Source organism: Topomyia yanbarensis, chromosome 2 (genome assembly GCF_030247195.1).
Source record: "Topomyia yanbarensis strain Yona2022 chromosome 2, ASM3024719v1, whole genome shotgun sequence".
In the NCBI taxonomy this organism is placed as follows: Eukaryota; Metazoa; Arthropoda; class Insecta; order Diptera; family Culicidae; genus Topomyia; species Topomyia yanbarensis.
The window spans coordinates 54,701,068-54,722,495 of record NC_080671.1 but is presented as its reverse complement, the minus strand read 5'-3'; the positions used below and the strand labels follow the sequence as shown (position 1 = coordinate 54,722,495).

General features: G+C 37.2%; 1 protein-coding gene across 27 annotated transcripts in view; it reads right to left on the bottom strand.

Moving 5' to 3' along the window:
- LOC131685168 (phosphatidylinositol 4-phosphate 5-kinase type-1 alpha) overlaps positions 1–15,123 on the bottom strand; it is a 207,268-nt gene extending 192,145 nt beyond the window's left edge. For 17 of the 27 annotated variants that reach the window (XM_058968678.1, XM_058968689.1, XM_058968676.1 and 14 more), the window contains exons 1-3: positions 14,446–15,123; positions 12,560–12,989; positions 781–827 (exon numbers count right to left, since the gene is read on the bottom strand). In XM_058968678.1, coding sequence (XP_058824661.1) covers positions 781–827; positions 12,560–12,689 — 177 coding nt within the window. In that variant the 5' untranslated portion in view covers positions 12,690–12,989; positions 14,446–15,123. Of the gene's footprint in view, positions 1–780; positions 828–12,559; positions 13,288–13,826; positions 14,404–14,445 lie in introns of those variants that run through there. The other 10 variants (XM_058968664.1, XM_058968666.1, XM_058968668.1 and 7 more) reach the window with 10 other exon arrangements.
- Between the last annotated feature and the right edge of the window lie 6,305 nt (positions 15,124–21,428).

Genomic DNA, 21,428 nt, shown 5'->3' with positions numbered 1-21,428 from the left:
ACAACCGAAACAACCTCGAACGAAGTGGCGAGGCGGTAACGGCAGTCCATGCCGAATTTGAATGTATGCCGCTTGCTAACCTACAGTGCATGAGAACGCGCCACCATGAAGGAATCTCACTTGTTACCGTGCGATGAAGGTTTCGCTAAGCACCGCAGAAAATGGCCTCTGACTGCGCGAATGGGAAGAAGCCGTTTTCGTTCGTGCGATACCATCGATAGTGAAGTAACGCTCACTCTGATCATTCATCATCCAGCCAGCTGGTAGGTGGCACAACGATGGGAAGGAAGCGCCTATGATTGCTTGGCCCTTTATGGTAAATTGATGGATTAGATAGCTTAATCATTGCCGGTAGCTGAATCGGTTGGAATTCCTGCACATAACAAAGCCCAATGAACTTGATCTACGATGCTATGGAGAACTGTTGTAGCGGCTAGTGATAGATCGATCTTCGTTAATCGCTTACAAGAGTTCCGTTAGTAACACGAAAGCAATATCTATACGGATAATAAAAGCTGATTTGCAGGAATTCAATATCGATGATTTTTTCAGAATCATCCATAAACTTATTGAAAGAAAATATACTGTATCTTTGGCGTAAAAAACTTCGAAAATATTAACTTCAAAACTCATGACTAGTTCTGACAAGTGGGATCTGCGCTATGGTTATGGAAAGCGCCCGATTGTGCTCAATTACAGCGTCATAGACTCGAATCGTGACGCGGTGTTACACTTTAGTCTATTATTAGGAATCGGTTGAAAAAAGCGCTTTTAACTTACCCCATCGGCCAGAATTTGTTTTCCTGGAGTATCTCTGATGAATTTTCCTGAAAAAAAAGAATAGCATATTAGTAATTAGTACTCCCAACGCTTTTCCAATTTTTTTAAGCATATGAATCAAAAAGCAATTTTAAATGATTTTATATGATTTATTTGTAAATGTATTTGACGTGATGAAATATGTTTTATAAACATTTTATTAATTCTCCTGAAAAGACGTATATCGTAGCGATTCGTCGTCACCAAAATTTATAACTTTTCTACAACTCTGAAAATGCATGCTGTAATGTAACAATATTTTTCACTAAAGGAAAAAAAATGGATGAACTAATTTGCGATCGTTTCCGTATTATACTCGTAAGCGACCCGTAGATTCCGTGCTTGGCTAACCGAGACATCACTCAGTACCAGGCTTTAGACGTTCACATATGTTGTATGAATTGTTTTGGAGTGTCTAAGTGGCGCCAATTTGGTGTTAGTTTGGATACATCGTCTAACTGGCAGCAAGTTGGTGTCAGTTACTGACGAGTGGAACTTGCTGTAACATTTTAGGTAAAATTTTGATTATTCTTCAAATTTAACAATTTGAACGGCATTTGACTTGAACAAATATATGGGATTATCCAATCACGATACATTTCAGGAAGCTTTCTTTAAAGGGTCAGGGTTAATTTCCAGGATTATTGTACATGAAAACAATAAGAGAAGCAAATAATCTTTTGCGTATTTTTGAACATATACTTATTCAACAAAAACATAAAACGTTCTATGGAGCTAGCGTCAATCCGGCGCTAGCTTAGTCCAGTCCCTCAGTTAGTTCTGGATTCTTAGCTTAGCTTAGTTGACCGCCCGTGAGTTTCCCAGGATTGATCAAAGTCTGTTGAAATTTCATATTAAACCAATTGTATGATACTTGGAAGTAGTACATCATACTCAACGTGCAACATAAAAAGACTAAAATTATAGTATGATCAATAACGTAGATGGCCACACCCATGCAGGTCAATTTTGGGATGGAAAGAAATGTTAATTCAACACTTGTGACTATTATGAACGAGGAATTCTCTGCGTCATCCACAAGTGTCACAGGATAGGATTGGTGTTAGTAGGTAGGGAAATGAATCAGGATATATCTTGGTAGATAGTGTGAATTAGCTGCGTGGGATATAATAAAGGTAGCTATTCATCTATAGACAATATTACAGTCGGTCATTGGGAGTATTGCTAATTAACACTTCAATGATTATTTCCAAAGTTTGCAGTACAAAGCAAACGTACAAAAAGTATAAAAGATATCCCAAATGAATATAAAAATTCACTGCGAAATGTAAATGACACGTTGGCATCTCCACTCTCCCTATCACACACGTTTCCATAGTTGGGTTAAACGCTAAATTGCAAACGACATGCGAAATAAATATAGTAAACACAACGACAAGGGCTTTTGATCTATCGGTGGCCCAGAATAAGAATGGATGGGAGAAGAGCAATACTCGCAAAGACCGACTACCGTATGAGCGGTTCAAACTCGAAAGAGTGACGCAGAGTACTGCACTGGATGATTCTAAAGAAAGGACCAGGAGTGCGATTTTACGAAGTTTTAGCTTCCGATGGCCCTACATAACAGAGTGAAGTTCTGAAGTGTTGGAATATTTACCACTTGTTAGGAAAGCCTTCATGAGACCTCAAGAAGTGACTTTTAGAGGTTTTCGTCAATGTAGATTTGTCGGTAGACGGTTCCAGATGTAATAAAAACCGCTTGCCACACAAAAAAAAACTTTTTGTGCAATTTGACAGCTTCATCTTAGGTCAATTCAAAAAATTTCCTACATGAAAGTTTGCTTTTTGCCTTTCTCCTATAGAAAGGCTATGCAATCACTCTGAAAACCGACTTTTTATCCGAGGCCCGTAGGGCTGAGTCTCTTATACCATTCGACTCAGTTCGTCGAGTTAGGCAAATGTCTGTGCGTTTGTATGCGTGTGTATGTATGTATGTGACCAAAAATAAGCACATCGATTACTCAGAAATGGCTGAACCAAACTTAGTCTCAAATGAAAGGTACAACGTTCCCATAGGCTGCTATTGAATTTCATTTAATTCCGACTTCCGGTTCCGGTGTTACATGTTGAAGAGTTGGGTCACGCATGAAAGTCCCATATAAATCGGAATCAGCATGACATCTAAAAGATGCCAAATTCCATAAAATATGTTCGAAAATGTTTGGATTTATAGTTTCAGCTCACTGATGCCCAATCAAACCCACGTTGACCTCATTGGACAACTTCGGCGGAACCGGAAGCTTCGGGAAAGTGGTTATGTTCCTGAGTTGAATTCACATCAGCTTCTCAGAAATGTCTGACTCGATTTTTGCAAAATCAGTCTCAAATGAAAGCTAGAACATTCCTATTGAAAGCTATTAAATGTGCTTTGGATCGTAGTTCTGGTTCCTGTGTTACGGGTTGAAATATGCGGCCGCATGAGAAATTTCCATATAATCCGGTTATCAATATTTGTATAAATGATTAAAATGCAAAAATAATTAAAATGAGTTACAAATTGCTAAAAATTGTTGGCCTACACTCTTATACCATTCGACTCATTTCGTTGAGTTCGGAAAACGTGTGTATTCGTATGTGTGTATGTCTGTGTGTGACCAAAAATTGCGCATCGGTTACTCGGAGATGACCGAACGGATTTTCTCAAAGCAAGTCTCAAATAGAAGATATAATATGCAGATTGGTGTAGTATCGCCCCCCCCCCCCCCTCCCACTTACCGTAACACCTCCACCTTTCATCACTCCCCCCCCCCCATGGACACCCTCGCACCCGCATTAGAGCATTGCAAAAAAAACACTCATTTATGAAATCTCAAAGGCCTCATATAGTGACAAATAACAAAGTAAACTCAGATGCCAAATTTCATATCATTTGGACAATTTTAGAACACTTTGCTTGAAGTTTTTGACATTGGTTTCGTGGGAAAATAGAGTGTGTCCCACATTTATACGTTCACCGTAATTTCTCAGAATAACTTTTTTCTATTCAAACAAACTGCACCAATTTTTTAGCGCTTGATTTGAAGCTTATTCAACGATGTTTCTTGAAATTTAGAAGCCCTGGTGCGTTTTGTTCGTTTGTTATGGTAGTTTTTAAGTGAAAAAAGTGATGTCCCATAATTATAAGTTCACCTTACTTTTTTGCCTTTCTCATATAGAAAGGTAATACAATCAATCTGAACATCGTCAACCTAATCCCGGTCTATCCCCCCATCGCACACCATCCTTCCCTAAACCCACCTTCCCTCATCAATTAAGTTATGAAAATTAGAGCCATAGTACTCAAGTGAGAGCAAGGATGTGAAGTAAACAGATCGGAAAACTAGAAGTGGCAGGGTCATTAGAACAGGCTTAATACCGTACGGGCTTAATCTTTGTCTTCTGTTAATGAGGGTCGAGCTTACCCGAGCAAAGTCCAACATCAAAATTATAGCAAATATACAACATATTTTGATATCAAGCATCAAATTGAAATCTTACTTTGATATCAGTTTAAACTTTTTCAGAGATGACATCATATTTTGATCTCATTTTGATGTGCTTACATTTTTAGAAAAAAATATTTGTTTCTATTTCTTTGACAAACATCAAATTGATTACTTATTTTGTTATCAATGAAATATTTCACCATCTCAATTAGTTTTCAATTTGCTTTCACTGATAGCATAAATAGTTTTCTGTTTGATGTCATAGTGCAATTTTTCTGCTTTCGATTTTGATCTTTTTACCGCTAAAACGACCAAAATGATAACAACCTGATCAATCATTCCCTACTACATTACAACATCAAGTTTAGTTCTCAATTTGATATCAGACTCTGCTCGGGTAGGCAGCATAACTACGAATCACCCGAGTTCACTAACATGTGTCCTGGTATCGATAGACGTGTCCATCTTTACCGTGACAACCGACATCCCTAGTAGGTCTGTAAAACCAGTGAAAAATTTGATTCGAAATGATTTTGAGTTAGAAAACTATTTTAAAATTGAAACTAATTTTAAATTTGTTAACAAGTTGCAAATTTTGGGGGGGGGGTCCGGACCCTCCGAATCCTATTCCTGGATCCGCTGCTGGGTTCAAGTGTTTCAGCTACGACACATAGCTTCTCAAGTTCGTGGCTGTCGATCCATTGTATGTATGTGCAAAACGTATTGAATATGTAATGGACATTTCCACCATTATATTGAACATAACCAGCCATGGAATCGCACACAAAAAACCAGCAACAAATTCATGAACAAAAGGTCACGATTTCGAGAACTGAACATTTTATGAAAACATGACCAAGTTCCTGAAACTATGAATAATAAACCTCGATTTCATGAAACTGTTTGTGTTTTCAAAAAACTAGTTCGTCCCGAATATATACATGGCGTACACTAGAATGTTTGGTTAGGGTACTGTTGTTGTTTCCTGGACCTGTTTAGTTTTTGTTGTGATTCTAGTTCATGATTTGGAAATATACAGCCGATAGTCGAATGATGTTCATGATTTCAAGAGCCTATTCGCGATTCTTGTGACTTCTCATCACGTTATTATGCTATCTCATTCATGAGTTTACTGTCGCATTTTCTGTCAGACTAGCGGGATTAAAATTCATGATTTCAGGATCCTATACTACGTTCACACTACGATTTAAAACGTTTTTTAACGCTAACTTGATGACATTTTTCTTGTTGCTAATTATTATAACATGTTTTAACTCTGTAGTGTGAACATAGTATTAGTCGCGATTTTTGTAATTTCTATTCACTTTATTGTGATATTTTAGTTATAAGTAGAGTGATTCATGTTCATGATTTTAGGATCTAAGTAACGATTTTTGTAACTGCTGTTAATGTTATCGTAATATTTTAGTCATAATTACTCTATATTTTTCATGTTCGTAATTTCAGGATCCTAATCATGATTTTCGTAATTTCTGTTCATGTTATCGTAATCTTTTATTTTAAAACTTACTTGCAAATTGGACACGAAGAGTAATATGTCTAGTTTTCATGATATCAGCAGTTTTACCATAGTATCCGTAAATTCTCTTCGCCCAATTTTGATCCATTACTTTTTGGTTACTATCGGTTTGTTCATTGGGATAACGTGACAATATGAACTGGATCATAAAAATATGACTGATTCGCGATATCTTGATCTGTGAATTATATCACGCACTATTTGGGATTTTCAGCGCAGTTTTTGTTTTCTATCCAGACATCACCATTAACCTTATCAAACGAATAACGATGTTCGAGGTCCTAATAGTTTTTTATCTAATGCTCGTGTTTATTACTATGATCGCTAGCAGCTGGACATTTCATAAAACAATGCATGGAATAAAAATGATTCCACGAATAATTCTCCAAATTTTGTGAAATAGCTCATGGGAAAATTTCATTATCATGTTGCATGAAATTGTAAATGATTAGCGCTATCTTCTAAATATCACCAGCGCACAAAATAGATTGCAAATCATGTACTAGGCATCATGAACCAGTTCACTAATACATGAATAATATTTTATGATTTCGTGAATTATTTCACAAAAATTATCGTGAGTTGTGACTTATAGTAGGTATCACGAACCAGTTCACGAATACAAGAATTATATTTCATGATTTCATGAACTATTTCACGAGCACGGATATTGGATCGTGACATACATTAGGAATCATGAACCAGGTCACGAATACATGAATAATATTTGATGATTTTGTGAACTATTTTACAGGATCATACCTAATATAATAAATATCGTGAATTAGTTCACGAGTATTGAATCGATTCATGAATAAAATTTTGAAATAGTTCACGAGAACATATTCAGAATATTTTGATTTTGTGAGCTAAGGCTCCTATATCTATGAAAATCATCATGAGCCAACCTTTGGTTTTATGACATAAACTTGTGAACTAGTTCGCGTACTGAAAATCGGATTAAAAATTGCTTGGCTTGGTGACACAAAACAAAAACAAATTGTTCCACTAAAATAAGCGTTATTCGGGCGTTACTGAAGGGAAATTGAACATAATTATAAAACACATGATTTTTGCTCATGGCCCTATTTTCATAACGTAAAAACATGATTGTTCTAGGATTCATAGCACTTTTTTCACAATTTTGGGAACATTTTTTTCCATGTAGCTTGGATATATGAGAAAGGCACAATTGCACCACTAGGTGGATTAAAACAGGTTTTTAAAATGGGTTTTAAACCAAAGCTTTGAAATTTATACCTTGTCGTGGAAGAGTTAGCATATTAATATATGAGCACTGCTACTTAGTGTAGAATTGACTTCATCCTTTACAGCTATTGTACAACAGCCAGAAGAAACCTAAAACATTTCTTCAGCTACATTCGACTTTTAGCTGATTTGATTTTTTTTTTGAGAGTTGTCCTACTGAAGCTGTAGAGCTAGGTTCTCGGAAGAGTCGCCCACTAAAACACTGCTTTAGGCGAATTGTAGCGGGCCGTGATTCTGAATGTGATATTCATTGTACGGTTCAGGAATGTGCGGGCGTAGGGACTCGCGATAGCGTGTATCATCGCGAAGGGCTCGAGCATTTGTACGTTAACGTGTTTGATAGCGTGTGCGTTTGTATGTTATGTGTGCTAACGTGTATGTAACTTCGCGTGTATTAATTCTATTTCATAACCGTGCGCCTTTCGCATATTCGCATGTATTCTAGAATGATAGCGCGCGGACCACGAATCTGATACTTTATTTTTCGTATTCGGTCAGATTCTAGAAGAAAGTGGGTTCCTTCATATCACTAGAGTTCCCAGTCATGTCGCAGTAGAAGGTGTGGTCTAGTAGATATGAGCTTTATTTTTTGATTGGTCCAACTGGATGTATGGACATAAGTTGCTAGAATGAAGAGGAAAGATTTCCGGATGTCACCGATTCATGATCTCGCGCGTTTGCAGGTTCGCGTTTGAGACCGCGTTTATAACTTCGTATGTGCTAAAATGTGCACATAATTACCGGAGTGCTATCAAGTATGCGCGATCGCGGGCATAGGTGTGCGTAGATGATCGCAAAGGGCTTAAGCGTTCGTATGTCGACGTGTTTGTCGCGTGTATGTGACTTCGCTTGCATAAATTCGATTTTGAAACCCTACGCCATTCATATATTCGCGGACCGTCATTCATTTAGTTTTCGGTGTACGGATCACATTCTAACAGGGAGTGAGTTACACCATATAACTAGTTCCCGGTCATGTCGCCATGAAACGGTTTGTCTAGTGAATATGGGAGTTATTTTTTCTTAATTTTTCAATTTTGTTTATTGAATAATATGGACCTAGACTGTTGGTACCGAGGGATAGAGACTTCCGGACGATCCCGACTCATGATGACACGAGCGCGGGAGTTTGTAGGTTGACGCTTGAGATCGCGTTGGTAAATTTATGAGTGCTGAGACGTTCACCTTATCACCGAGGTGTAATCATGTTTGCGAGTTCGTGAGCGTAGGTTGCTTGAAAAATCGCGAGGGGCTCTAACGTTTGTACGCTGACGTGATTTTGTAACATATTTGCATGTGTTGTTGAATGGTCACGCGAACCGTTAGTCTGATATTAAATTTTCGGTGTGCGGTTAGAATTCTGGCAGAGTGGTATCCCTTATATCGATAGGGTTCCCGGTCATGTCGTCACGACACGTGTTGTCTAATAGGTATGAGTGTATTTTCTTAATTGGTCCAGCTGAATGCATGGACCTAGGCTTTTAGTATCAAGGATAGACTTCCGGACATGACCGACTCGTAATCGCGTGCGCGAGGGCAGTTTTGTAGGTTCCCGCTTGAGACCGCGTTTGAGAATGTGTGAGTGTTAGGCCGTTCGCTATCACCATCTCTGCTGACCCAGCTGAAGGCGGGTCTAGAATGGCAGTATAGGACTCAAAAAAAGAAATAAAAGACAATATATGAGAGACGTAATAGATTAGAAAGCACAAGATGCAGCGGAAGTTATAATCATCACATGAAAGATAATGGATAATAGAAAGATAATACTTGAATAACCAACCACCACACATAGCACATCCTTTCTCAATTATCTATTTGTTACTGGTTGATTGTTGGTTATGAGCGAGTAAATAGAGGAAAGGTATAGAACAGAAAAAAGGCTCACATCAGCCCTCCCGGCCTCCTCGATACGCCACTATCGAGGCGTATTGTAATCAACATCTTGAAGCGGGCTTCTTATATAAATCAAATCCTGAGTAGTCATAATGATTGGTGGATTATTAACATGAGAACTAATTAACCTCAAGTAGTAGAACTTGATGCAAATAGAAACTAAATAGAGCGAAGGACCTTATATTTAGATAACACTATTGAATCTATTGTGGCTTGATGATGTTTACAATACCGTCAATCCCATCAACCTGCGAGAGGGAAAATATTATTCTCAATGTCATGTCAAAACAAAATGCATTTGATGAAAATCTTCCAAAACACGACAATTTTTAAGATATTTGGAATTTTGTTTCAAAACAAAAACAATTAATTTATTGAATTATTCTTTTTTATATACTTTTCGGGAATATGATTTTAAATTCAAATTACAAATCAAAATGGTCATAACAAAAAAAACAAAATTTAGTAACTTTCGAGTTATTTACAGATTTGTTTCAACATAAACATGTATTTTGTGTGATTACGACCTTATCATAAGTTATGCGCGTTTCTCCATCAACAACATGAGGTTTAAAAAAATGCTCATAAAATTTATTGAAGCTCTTCGAAATAGAATTTATACACGCGAATTCACATACGTGCACACGCGACAAACACGTGAATATACAAATGCTTGAGCCCTTCGCGATCACCCTCGCACACCTACACTCACGATCTTGCAAACTTGATACTGAGCTAAAGTAAATTTTTCAGCACATATAAATTGACATCACATAACCACAAAATACAAATCTTTGATATGAAATCTCATTTTTATTCCTGTACAGCCAACAGTAGTACTGTACAATGCACCATTTCATCACATTCTGCAGCGCAATTATTCGTCAAGCAAACATCAATTGCTTGACCAACCCCAAACCACACCATGTCCCTCTCTTATGGCGTCTTTGTGGTCTGCATGCAGCATTCAGCCATTCCTATCATCGGCCTTGGACTGACTTGCACTTTCATTGCCCCACCAAACGATGCAAAATGAAAATAAATAATGAAATAAAGAAAGCGAGGAATGTACATTTCCAAACTAAATTCCAATTCCCCCTCTCTATGAACAAGAAGGACAGTCTATTCGATCGAATTACACCAATCTGAGAGAGCGAATCTACATTGTAAAGAACCGATGTGAATAGTCGAAAGAAACATTAAAACACGATTTATTAACGATTTCTAAGGTGCCAGTTTTGTAATCCCCATACAAACCAGCCCCACTTTCAAGGTCTAATGAGTCCCCAACTAGTACAATTCATATGTTATCCCACCCAAGTGAACTGATCAATTCAGTTGTAAGTAGCACCAATCCGGACTAAGTAGCATGGACCAGATCAGTCAAAAGTCACAGACCCAGCACCATCGATTGTCGAGAGTATACCAATATTTTTAAAAGTTTTTTTCAATAAAATTTTAATGAATATTTTGAGGGTTCTTTCTAATCAAATATTACCCATTGATTGAATACAAGTCATCACTATACTCCGACTAAACAATGCGCATTTCGACTGCATATCAAACCGTCCAGGTAACACTTCCTATCTAATTATAAGAAGTGTACAGAAAACAGCTATCCATATATTTTTAAAAAAATCAAAAAACCTTACAAAAATAAAGTTTTTATGAAACAAATGTTTGGCCCTTCGTTGTAGCAGATTGGAATTGAACATTGTTAATACTAGATGAAGTTAATATTATTTCTTCACGGAGCCAAATAGATCTAGCTACCGGACCGACATCTTTAAAGTTTGTACGGGATTTTTGGGATTTTGATGATTATGGAGAAAACTCACTAGAATTGAGATTGTGAAAGATAATTGTATTGCACAGATCCAGCCGCTCACGGTTGAAGTCCAGAAATTAAATGTCAAATTAAGTGTTCGGATGAATTTTTGTGCATAAGATTCGTCAACTTTGGATCAGAAAATTGCTGCTCCAAATTTCGCCGATATGAAAGCTCCAAAACTAGCATTTCTACGGAATTAGATAGAAAGCTGGTGTCTTCTACAAAGTCTTATAATAAGCATTGTGCAGCTTCTAGATATGCTAATGCAAATACACTAGTATTCGTAAAACTACATTACAAGCCTCACTAAATTCGTAGGCAAAAATATGGTGTATCATGATAACTTAATTATTTCCAAAAATACTATTCAGCTAAAAGCAGCTATTTTTTCGAAAATAGTTAAGCTGACGGAAGTTGACTTATGAATGATCACCATGCGATGGTAGGCAGAATGCAAAACTAACTCAAACACTAGTTCGATAGAAGTATAATATCTCTGGGTGCACTTAGTCTTAAATTTGTTGGCAGTATAATTCATCTTTCTTTCTTCATCTGCTGTTCTAATGCCGAAAGTGCCGCCTAGTGGTAAAAATACCAGTAGCTTTGCTTCATATAGAGTACCGAAAAATCTCACACAAAGCGTTGGTACTAGATTCCGTTGCGGAATTTAAACTTGATTCTTAGTGTACACGACATTCGCAGGATTGGTGCTACGATCCTGCTAACCACTAATAATGGATTATTGAAAAAATGCTTAAACTTCCTTATGGAAAAGCTCTTTTCAATCAGATAAAGTATTTGTGAATCTTGCTTCGACCACTGTACATATCAGAGCGAATGAATTTGACCATCTCTTCTGTTACACCGGCATGGTCGTACAGAGGATTAGGTGTTGATCTCATAAGGCAGTTCTTATACATTTCCTAAACAGTAAAATTCAGCTACGCAGTCTGCCGAATCAGACCTAATTTCGAATTTACTTTGCAATTACAACTGTTCAATTGAAAACTGACTACCGATTTGGTAGCAGTGAGATTCATTGCATGAAATAAAATCATAGCACGTATTCGGTCGAAAACATTATTTTAGCATCTCCCCACTTTATTAGAATCGAACAAGGAAAAATAGTGGAACGGTTTATTTTATAGCACAGAAAATGGTTTATTCTATATGTATGAAACAGAAAATTCGTTTTCCACAACATGGATAGTAAAAAGGCATAAATGGTAGGTTTCCGGAAAATTGGCATGCCTCCATAAGACACTAATGCCAACTTTTTGAATGCAATATACCTTTACTTGACTGGTTCTTATACTATTAATCGGGAACTGGAAAAGGACTAGATATCACAAATTCTCTGGAACAATCTATTTAGGTGATTTACTTCAATATAAAAATTATCAATTGAATGAAATTTAGAATGCCAGGAGATAATTCACGCACAAGTGTGTACTATTTTCGTGCAAAATGTGCCATACACATTCAAAATCAAAAGACACTTGAATTGCGAAATCGCCGCACATCAAGAGCAGGTCGAAAAATTCAAAAACACCATCCCAAGCTCCATCCACTTATTGGGAATTTATCTTCCATTTCCAGCCGTCGTTTCAGATTACCGAAACATTATTATTGACCTCCGTTTTGTTCCTGTTCTTCCAGGAACACGCACCGCATCAGCGAAAAGAAAGGATATACACAGCAGTAGGATAGGATCAATTCCATGAAACATAAGCCGAACACCAGCCCAAAGAAGACACTCACCATATTCATCCGGTTCTAGCAGCTGATCCCGGTTGTAGTTGCTGCTGCTCGTTGTGAACTCGGAGTTTTTGGTAGACAGAGCCGATTCCACGTCAATCGTGTCGATCGCCGCCGTGTCACCGGAGGCCATCTTTCCGCGCAGCAACGATGGAAATCCTCCTCCACTCCACTAACCTTTCCTGCGATTCCGGCAGTGCTCACTAGACGGTAACGTTCTGATTCTCGTTTCTCAAACTTGGCCTCCGTTGCCAAATGCACTCTACCACGGCAAGTTTTTTTTTCTTCTTTCTGTTGTAGCGGAGCCAAAACAACTTTTTTCTTGCTAGTGCTTGCTTTCTTTCACACTTTCTTCTCACCACGCAAAACTAAGCTATCAGCTCTTTTTTTCATGAGATTATTTTCTGCGCTACGGCCCGTGCCTCTTCGGCTGCTGCGGGAGGAACCACAAAAATAATCACTTCGATTGTAGATTTTCACATACCACCGGAAACCCCAGTCGTTCACTTTTCGCAGAGGTAATGCTTCTTTGCTTTTATGCAATGATTGTTTTCCCGAAATATTAAACAAAAAAAATCTTAACCGTAAGCCGCGACACACAAACTGAACAAAATTGCACTTTTTTGACGCATGCGAATACAACTTCACACCCCCGTTTAAAATTTTACAATCGATACCGTTACATAGTTTTGACGTTCTCCCGCAAAACAATCTGATATGAATTTGAACGACTGGAATGTATCAACAGAAAACAATGAAAGCTGGCACGCACTTGGAAGGGGTTTGATGGGCCGACTGAAAGCAAATCACGCGAAGGAAGCCTTGGAGTGGAAGCGTTGCTAGCATTCAGAGCCTTTTATATAATGTTCAAAAAACGAACGAAGAATATTGTTTTGTTCTCAAGGGTCTACGAATAGTTGAAATAAAGCCGTTATTTTCATAAATTTTATGGTGACTCTTCCATACATTTCTCATATAATATATATGTGCTTTTCAATCAATAAATAGTTTATAGTTCTGTAAAACCTACAAAAGACAAACGATAACAAGTTTCGAATAGGAATCAAAAGCTGAACTGTCAGGTACTGTGAAATTAATGCAATGATAATGATGCACTGATAAATAAAAAGAAAAATCAAGGAAGAGTCTTTCATTTGCAGGAATATTATTCTTAAAATTTATAGTGGAAATGTTACAACTGATACAGTTGTTCATTAATGTTGAATAGAAGATTATTGACCAACTGAATACATATGAATTCTTAAATTACCCAATTTATGTCATCCTTAGTATTATAATGCAGCGATTTCATAGTATTATTTTGATTTTTAACTAACATTTAACAACCAAGAGTTATTTCAATTAAATTCTGCCGCTATTGTTGATTCGGGTTCAATTACCGCGGCTAATAATGTAGCTCGTGACACTGTATGTAGAAATATATGGTTTCTTATCAGCTCGAATAATTTAATTTAGAAAAAGCTTCCGCTAAACACTCAACCACGTGAGTTGAATACTCTTTAATTTATAGGAACTCAAATGTCAAGGAGCATAATCTAAGTGAATGTTTAGATTAACAATCTTATTCAAAAGCTAGATGAATTCAATTCGTAAATATCAGGCATTATTTTCTTCTACCCTAACTGATAATGGATTATTAAACCCCTGCTCTGTACAATTCTCTGTTACGTGAGAGCCAATGCGAATTTATTTCCCTTAAAAATTGGGACATTCCATTCGATAATTAGCTAGTCTACGCAAAGTCGCTTCACCACCATCGACGTTCACTTTTTCACGCACAGACATCAACACCAAAGAATGTTGACTATTATGTACCCCTCATTGTTGAGTGATTCATACTTTTTTTTCACTTCTGATAATTGGCTTACATTCTTGAGCATTCCAATCACTTCGATCGAACATGTAGCTCCCCTTTCCGGGGTAGTGGCAGCGCCTAGACACTAATCCCTCACGAATGAGTTGTGTCGAATGCACAGATAGCTGCTTGCACTATTTTTCTTTCTTCTGCTTCTTTGCTACCTCCTCCAAAGATTGCGGAGCGCTAGTTGCACGTTTTGATAGCCAGCAAAATCTAATAGACTGAAATCCAATCTCTTATCGGCTCGGAACGAACAAGCGAGAGGCGATTCTAGCACTAGTCCACTACTGCCCGATTCTCCTCTCTACTGATGATTCAAGAGGAATCCGTCACATAATAAATTACTCTGACAGAATCCTAATTCACTCGTGATTTTCCTCCATTTCTTGACTGTGACTAGATGATAACGATTGGCTAGGGTCGCGACCGTCGGAGGAAGGGCAATTATCTTCGGTTCGTATCCGCCCGTGACACCGAAAAATACCTGCTGAACGTAACTGATCGAGAAAGTATTGCTCACGCCCGTACACACACCCTACTGGCTGTGATGCCGTTTTCACACAATAGCCACCTTTAACTGCAGCTAGTGCTAAATCATTTTAGCTAGATTTGGTCGAAAAAAAGACTTTTCCCGTTTTTCCAATGTCCGCACGACAGCTCCTCCGGCCAGCACAGGCAAATCAATAACTTATTCTGCTAGCGCGACAGTGTAAAAGTGGAAGCGAGCTACATTTCTCACACATCGCAAGAGTTGCCAAGATTCTCTTTACTGCGTTGTACGCCGGAGGCTATAATTTTGCTTTAGTTTGTAATAGTTATCATTAAACTTTCATTAGTTCAGAATTTGATTAATATATCAATATTATTTTATTTGTCTCCATCTAAACTATCAACTAAAAGTAATCTGATATTCGTTGCGATTTGTAAAGGTGCCATACAGCATGTTGACAGTTACACATTCTCGTGAATTTCCGAGCGTTATCTACCACACGCATTAAGTAGAAATTCCGAACGAATAATAAGTAATAAGTGTAGCAATCGTAAAAAATACACTTTGGGGAACAATAATATCGAGCTGTTAATAATTGACAAAACAGAAAAGGCAATTTAATCTTCTAATTGAAACTCTGCTTGTCATGTAGCGGTTCGTTTCCCCTAAAGTATATTTTGCCAGTAATCCTATAATCATAATTTACTCGAAACTTGTCCCTTAATTTATGAAATAATAAAACGCAGTGCACCGAAGACACTCGAACGAATCGGCGTACGCATGATACCTATTTACTCGCGGTTCTAAGAAGTATGCACTCTTCTATGAGTGTGAAATATACAATGACCATTAAAAAACGAAGTTGACATTTGTGAACACGAGAAAAAAAAATTCCACTATTACATTATCAAAATTTCAACACAAAATTTAACTGAGAAAAAAATTGCATAAAAATTGTGCACTTGAAAAGTGTACGAATAATGAAAAACTCGCTTCCGAAACGCGAGTTAGCAACACTGTAACTTTTTTGCAGTGTTCGTAGGTCAAAGTGACAGTAAGCCTCTGTACACGAACACTTTCAAACGGGAAAAATCGCTTCATTCATGCATTTTGAGTCATGGAACGTCTGGGAGAAAAACGGTACTGCGTGTGTATACGTGTGATACCGTATCGTTTGAGTGTCATTCACAAAGCTGACAGTACGGCAGAGGGAAAGAAGTGCGTTCAATGGTAGCTCAAACGAACGAGTGAGTTCACCGCGAAACCGAGGGGTGTACTGGTTGGTAATGGGTAACGTTATTAGTTATGAAAATTCTAAAAAATCTCCTTTCCTTCTTTTCCATTCTCCAAGCGGCCTAAAATGCCGATAGCCCCACTACTGGAAGCGAGAATTTGATTCTGTAGCCATATTCTTATAAATTATGATGAAAGACGTTCTCGATTGATAGTAGGCTATGATTCGTAAAACAAATTTATACTTAAATTTCTGAAGAGACGAAATCAAAACGCAAACACTAATTATAGTAAGGTTTTGTGCCCTACATGCATAAAGACGATTTTAAACCAATTTTCTCCTTTAGGGAGTAATATAACATTTTGCTTGCATTCACCTGCTTAGCTGAAAACAAGGTTTGATTTCACTATGTCGCATCAGCAAACAGAACCTCTTCACTTACGGGACATCGTAAGTTAGAACTCGTATAGTGTGTTCACTAGACTGCCCAGAAAAATAATGAATTTTTGAATACTCTATCGGCCCACCTTTGATTCGATTCCTAGTCCCACTAGGAGTACTTGCACTAAATTTGAAGCAAATCGGACAAGTCTAGCTACCGGACCAACGTGCCTGAAGCTTGTATGAGATTTTTCGAGAATTTACATGAATTTACTAGCATTTTTCCCGCTAGGTGTCACTGTATGCATCGTATTATCACTGTAAGTAAAAATAAGAAAGATAATTTAACTGTCTACAACTTTGTCGAAGGCTGCTAGTCATTCCGGCTTTGTTAAAAGAAGTTAATAAAATTTTAACGAAGTGATGTCTGAGTCAGTTTTCCATGGGGCCTAGCAGTGCGAGCTCTCGATTCCCATGAACTATACATTTTTGTGAAATAACCGTAAGGTTTAGCTCAATAGTATGTTCAGAAGAATTATATCACATAATACGATTTATGTTTTGGTTGGAAAATTTTAGTTCCAACTGTGACCGCATAGAGAGCGCCAACACTAACTTTTCATGGAAGAGAGATAGTATATCGAAATGTTCGAGAGAATTATTGCAAAATGCCTGTTTTACAACTTTGTGGAAGACACCTAATTTCTATCTCTCTCCGTTGAAAAGTAAGTGTTGGCGCCTATGCGGTACAATGTGGAACTAAAATTTTCTAACCGAATCATGACTCCTATTATTTACTACAATTCTTCTGAACATACTATTAAGCTAAACCTAACGATTATTTCACAAAAATGTATAGTTCGTGAAAATCGAGTACTGATACACAACCATACACTGCTAGGCCCCATGCAAAACTGACTCAGACAACACTTCGTTAAAAGTTTAATAACTTCTTTTAAGAACGCCGGATTCACTAGCAGTCTTCGACAAAGTTGTAGACAATTAAATTATCTTTCTTATTTTCACTTATAGTAATAATACGATGCATACAGTGCCACCTAGCGGCGAAAATGCGAGCTAATGGGTTTTCTCCATGTTTCTCCAATTGTCGAAAAATCCCATACAAACTTCAGGCACGTTGGTCCGGTAGCTAGACTTGTCCGATTTGCTTCAAATTTGGTCCAATTACTCCTGGTGGGATCCGGAATCGAGTCAGAGGTGGGCCGATTGAGTTTTCAAAAATTCATTATTTTTCTGGACAGTCTAGTGCACAGCCTAGTTAAGACCGCCAATTCCATAAACCATCATTCAGCGGCTTGCGTCTGCGCACACGATTGCCACGACATAGCAGAGAAAATACCTTCCCCTTCCCCTATCAATATTTTCAATTTCAGATGGTAGTACACTCCATACCTGAAAAAAATTCGCGCATGAAATTCCACACCGGAAATTCGAATTATGCATTTGCGAGATTCACAAACATTTATTTAGGAAACGTTAACATAGCTGTTCAAATACTCTATACCTAACTACATGACATAAACTTTTCAAAATTTAACACAGAACACAAAACAACTCGGCTCAGCTCTTAAACCATTACAAAAACTCTCAAACTCTCTCGTTGATTTTTGTCATAGTGCAGTATTTCTGGGCGATTGTGGTACTGCTGTACCAAAGACGAAGTGTACATTTAGGCAGTAACCCTGATGATACCACAATAGATCTAAATACTGGTCGCAGTGGTTCGTCTTCAACAAAAAAAAAACCCCTGATGATGACACGGACGTGTAAGAGAACGAGAGAGACATGAATAACCCCTCAACATCCAGTTTGGGGAAGGAAAAAAGATTTTCCCGCTGCACAAACCGATCTCCGCGCACGAGATCTGACAGGCTGTCACCAATAATTGTTTTTCTATTTTTATTTTTTACATCCTGTAAATATATAAAAATCACACGGCTCCGTTAAGTTATGGAATTAATCCAAGAATTAAATTAAAAAATCATATACGGTCCACCCATAAGAAGAAACCCAAATGAAGTCCACTAAGAACTCAGAATTTGCTTTCGTGAATCAGCCTCCAGAACAGCCTTCAGTCGGTCACATTGTTCCCCCTACTAAAGCCAGCAGTAGATAGGGTGACCTCCTCGGGCGATTGCTAGGCCAAAATTCGTCGTGTTCGTAGTTACATTCTTTTTAAAATTGTGATTCATTGTGAAAACTTCAAAAACGACTGCAACTTTTGCTTAGTTCAAATATAATAATATAACAGTGAATTCTAGTTAATTATAAGAGGTTATTTTTTCTGATTTTACATTTTCCTTTGACCCTCACCCTTTCATCTTTTTGACCATCACTCATTTACTCCACATGTGGCCCTATTCTCACAGTCACGTCACCTAGTGACTAGAAGAAATTTCCTTCTAGTCACTAGTTGACTTAACTGTGAGAATAGGGCCCGTGAGCTTCAAAGTCGTCGGTTCAACCCCATTCGTCGGCCATGATTCCGATAAGATTAGGGAATCAGTAGATAATTATGCTTGGGAGTGGCGAAACATCTTTCAATGTGCAACCTCTGGTAATCCTAAAGTGTTCGTTGATCAATACCGGCGCTGGCCAGGCTGATACTGGGCCGGGGACCAACGGCTTTACTTCCCTTCCGAAGGAAGACATGACCATTGATTTTTTCACCTCAGGAAAATCTCAACGACCTTGGTTGGGATTGAACCCAGACCCACTGGAATGAGTGGCGGTCAGGCTTACCGTTCTAGTTTATAAGAAAAATTAAGCTTCGAGAAAAAGTATTTTCTAGCCTAATTTTAACTCGCTGATCACAGAAACAATATTCATTTTTTTGTTCAAGGAGGAGATTTTGAGATTTTCTCAAAAAATTTGTTTTTAAGTACTTTTTCTAGTTTTTGTCAATATTTCGTGTGAAAATCATCCAATTATTTCAATCAATATGCAGATTTGAAGGTGCGGAGATGCCCTTTCCAAAAAGATATAATATGTGTCGATCATATGCAAAATTTTTAGTGTTGCAAGCGACCGACTAAAAAAAGTGAATTTTTGACCACTGGTTTCATAAGACAGTCGTCAAATATTCGAGCTCCTATCGGGAAAGAGTCTCTGTGGGGTCGTAGCACTAGCCACGTAATGTTATGTAAACTAAGAATCGCCTGCGAAGCCTGTTGAAGCAGAAGAAAAAAATCCTCTGAGGGATTGTACTGTCAAGGCTTTGTAATATCAAAACATTGATGAAATGTGTATCTGTACAGTTCAATAAATACCTGCCACTTAATGGAATTAAAAAGAATTTTTCCTACTATCTATTAATATGCCTTAGTGCTATTCATACAATCACGAATTTAGCTTAGAATCAGAAATAATGTTTATAAGTAGGAAGAGCATATTCGGTCAACCAATTTCTGAGACGGTTGTTGAATATGTCATCAACACAGGCAAAACAAAACTTTTCCAACGAATATTGGCACATTTTAAACAGAGCACTTAGTTGTACAATGAAAAAAATCTGAAGCAATTCAAATGCTGCAGTTAAAAAACGCTATACAGGGTGGCAACGTGTAATGATACACTCATTTGAGAGCCCCTTGTTCCAACACTATGAGAAATCTGTGTGTATTTTTTGTGAAAGATAAATTCCGTTAGGGTCCAGTAGTTAATGAAATGCGCTGTCAGGGTTTTTGGGACGGGCACATGGTAAGTGACTACTGCATGCAAGCTCGAGAAAACTGTACCCAACACAAACGATAACTATAAGGTGTAGAAGATCATTTCAGCCGAAAGTATGATTGTGCGAAAAATATAAAGTTACAATTTTCACTCAGTGCTTCATTCCATCTACCTTTTCATCCGATTTTTGTGACCATTGGCTAAAAACTTATGTAAAAGAATAACCAAAAAAAAAGATTTTTGAAAAAAAATCGAATTTCTTTGAAAGAGAAATTGAGTATGATTTTCGTATTGTGCGACCCAAAATTAATCTAGAAAACACTTTTTCTAGGAACTTCATTTTTCTTGTAAACTAGTGTAATCTTATTTAAGATATGTGAAAAACAGAACAAATTTCAATCGTTGCTTAAAGTTCTACTGACAATGCTTGGGAAAGCGACCATATTGGAAAACGGAAAACCGCAATCAGTAATCCTCGATTACATTGATTCATTTTCTTGAAAAAAATTTCTGCGGAGTGAGAAAAAACTGATTTTTTCCGACATGGCTTATTGAGGCCTTCTCAGTTGAACCTTACTAACATCAACAGTTTTTATCGGATTTTCGTGATCGTAGGCTTAAAATCACATGAGAAATTGGTCTGTCACATATGATTTTAAAAGATTTTTTGCTTAATTATTTTCTTATGAAAAATCAACAAAAAGTAGTTGTACAAAAGAACTATTTTTGCCTTTTATTGCTTTTAAAATTTTTGATATTTAATCCAAACATGTTATACATTTTTGGAATGGGCACATCAACACCTTTCGGTTGGTGAGTTGATTGTGTTATTCGGAAGATTTGAGGTATTGATCAGAAACCACAAAAAGTGCGCAAAAACACGTTTTTCAAAAAATCTAAAAAATAAATCTTTGAAAAAAAAAAAATGGATCTGATTTTCGTGTTCGGCGACCCAACATTGACTTAGGAAACACCATTTTTCTTAACTTCATGCAATCATCCCAAAATTTGTAAACTAGTGTTATGAATTAACTTCAATAAATAATGGTCCCGAGATCATCTAATTATTTATTGAAATCATTCCCTTTTTTAATAATTATTTTATTGAAATTAAAATAAAATTATTGGAATTTAAAGGTTTTTTTTTATAATTTTAGCCAAAAAAATAAAGTAATATTTCAAAAATGCACATTTT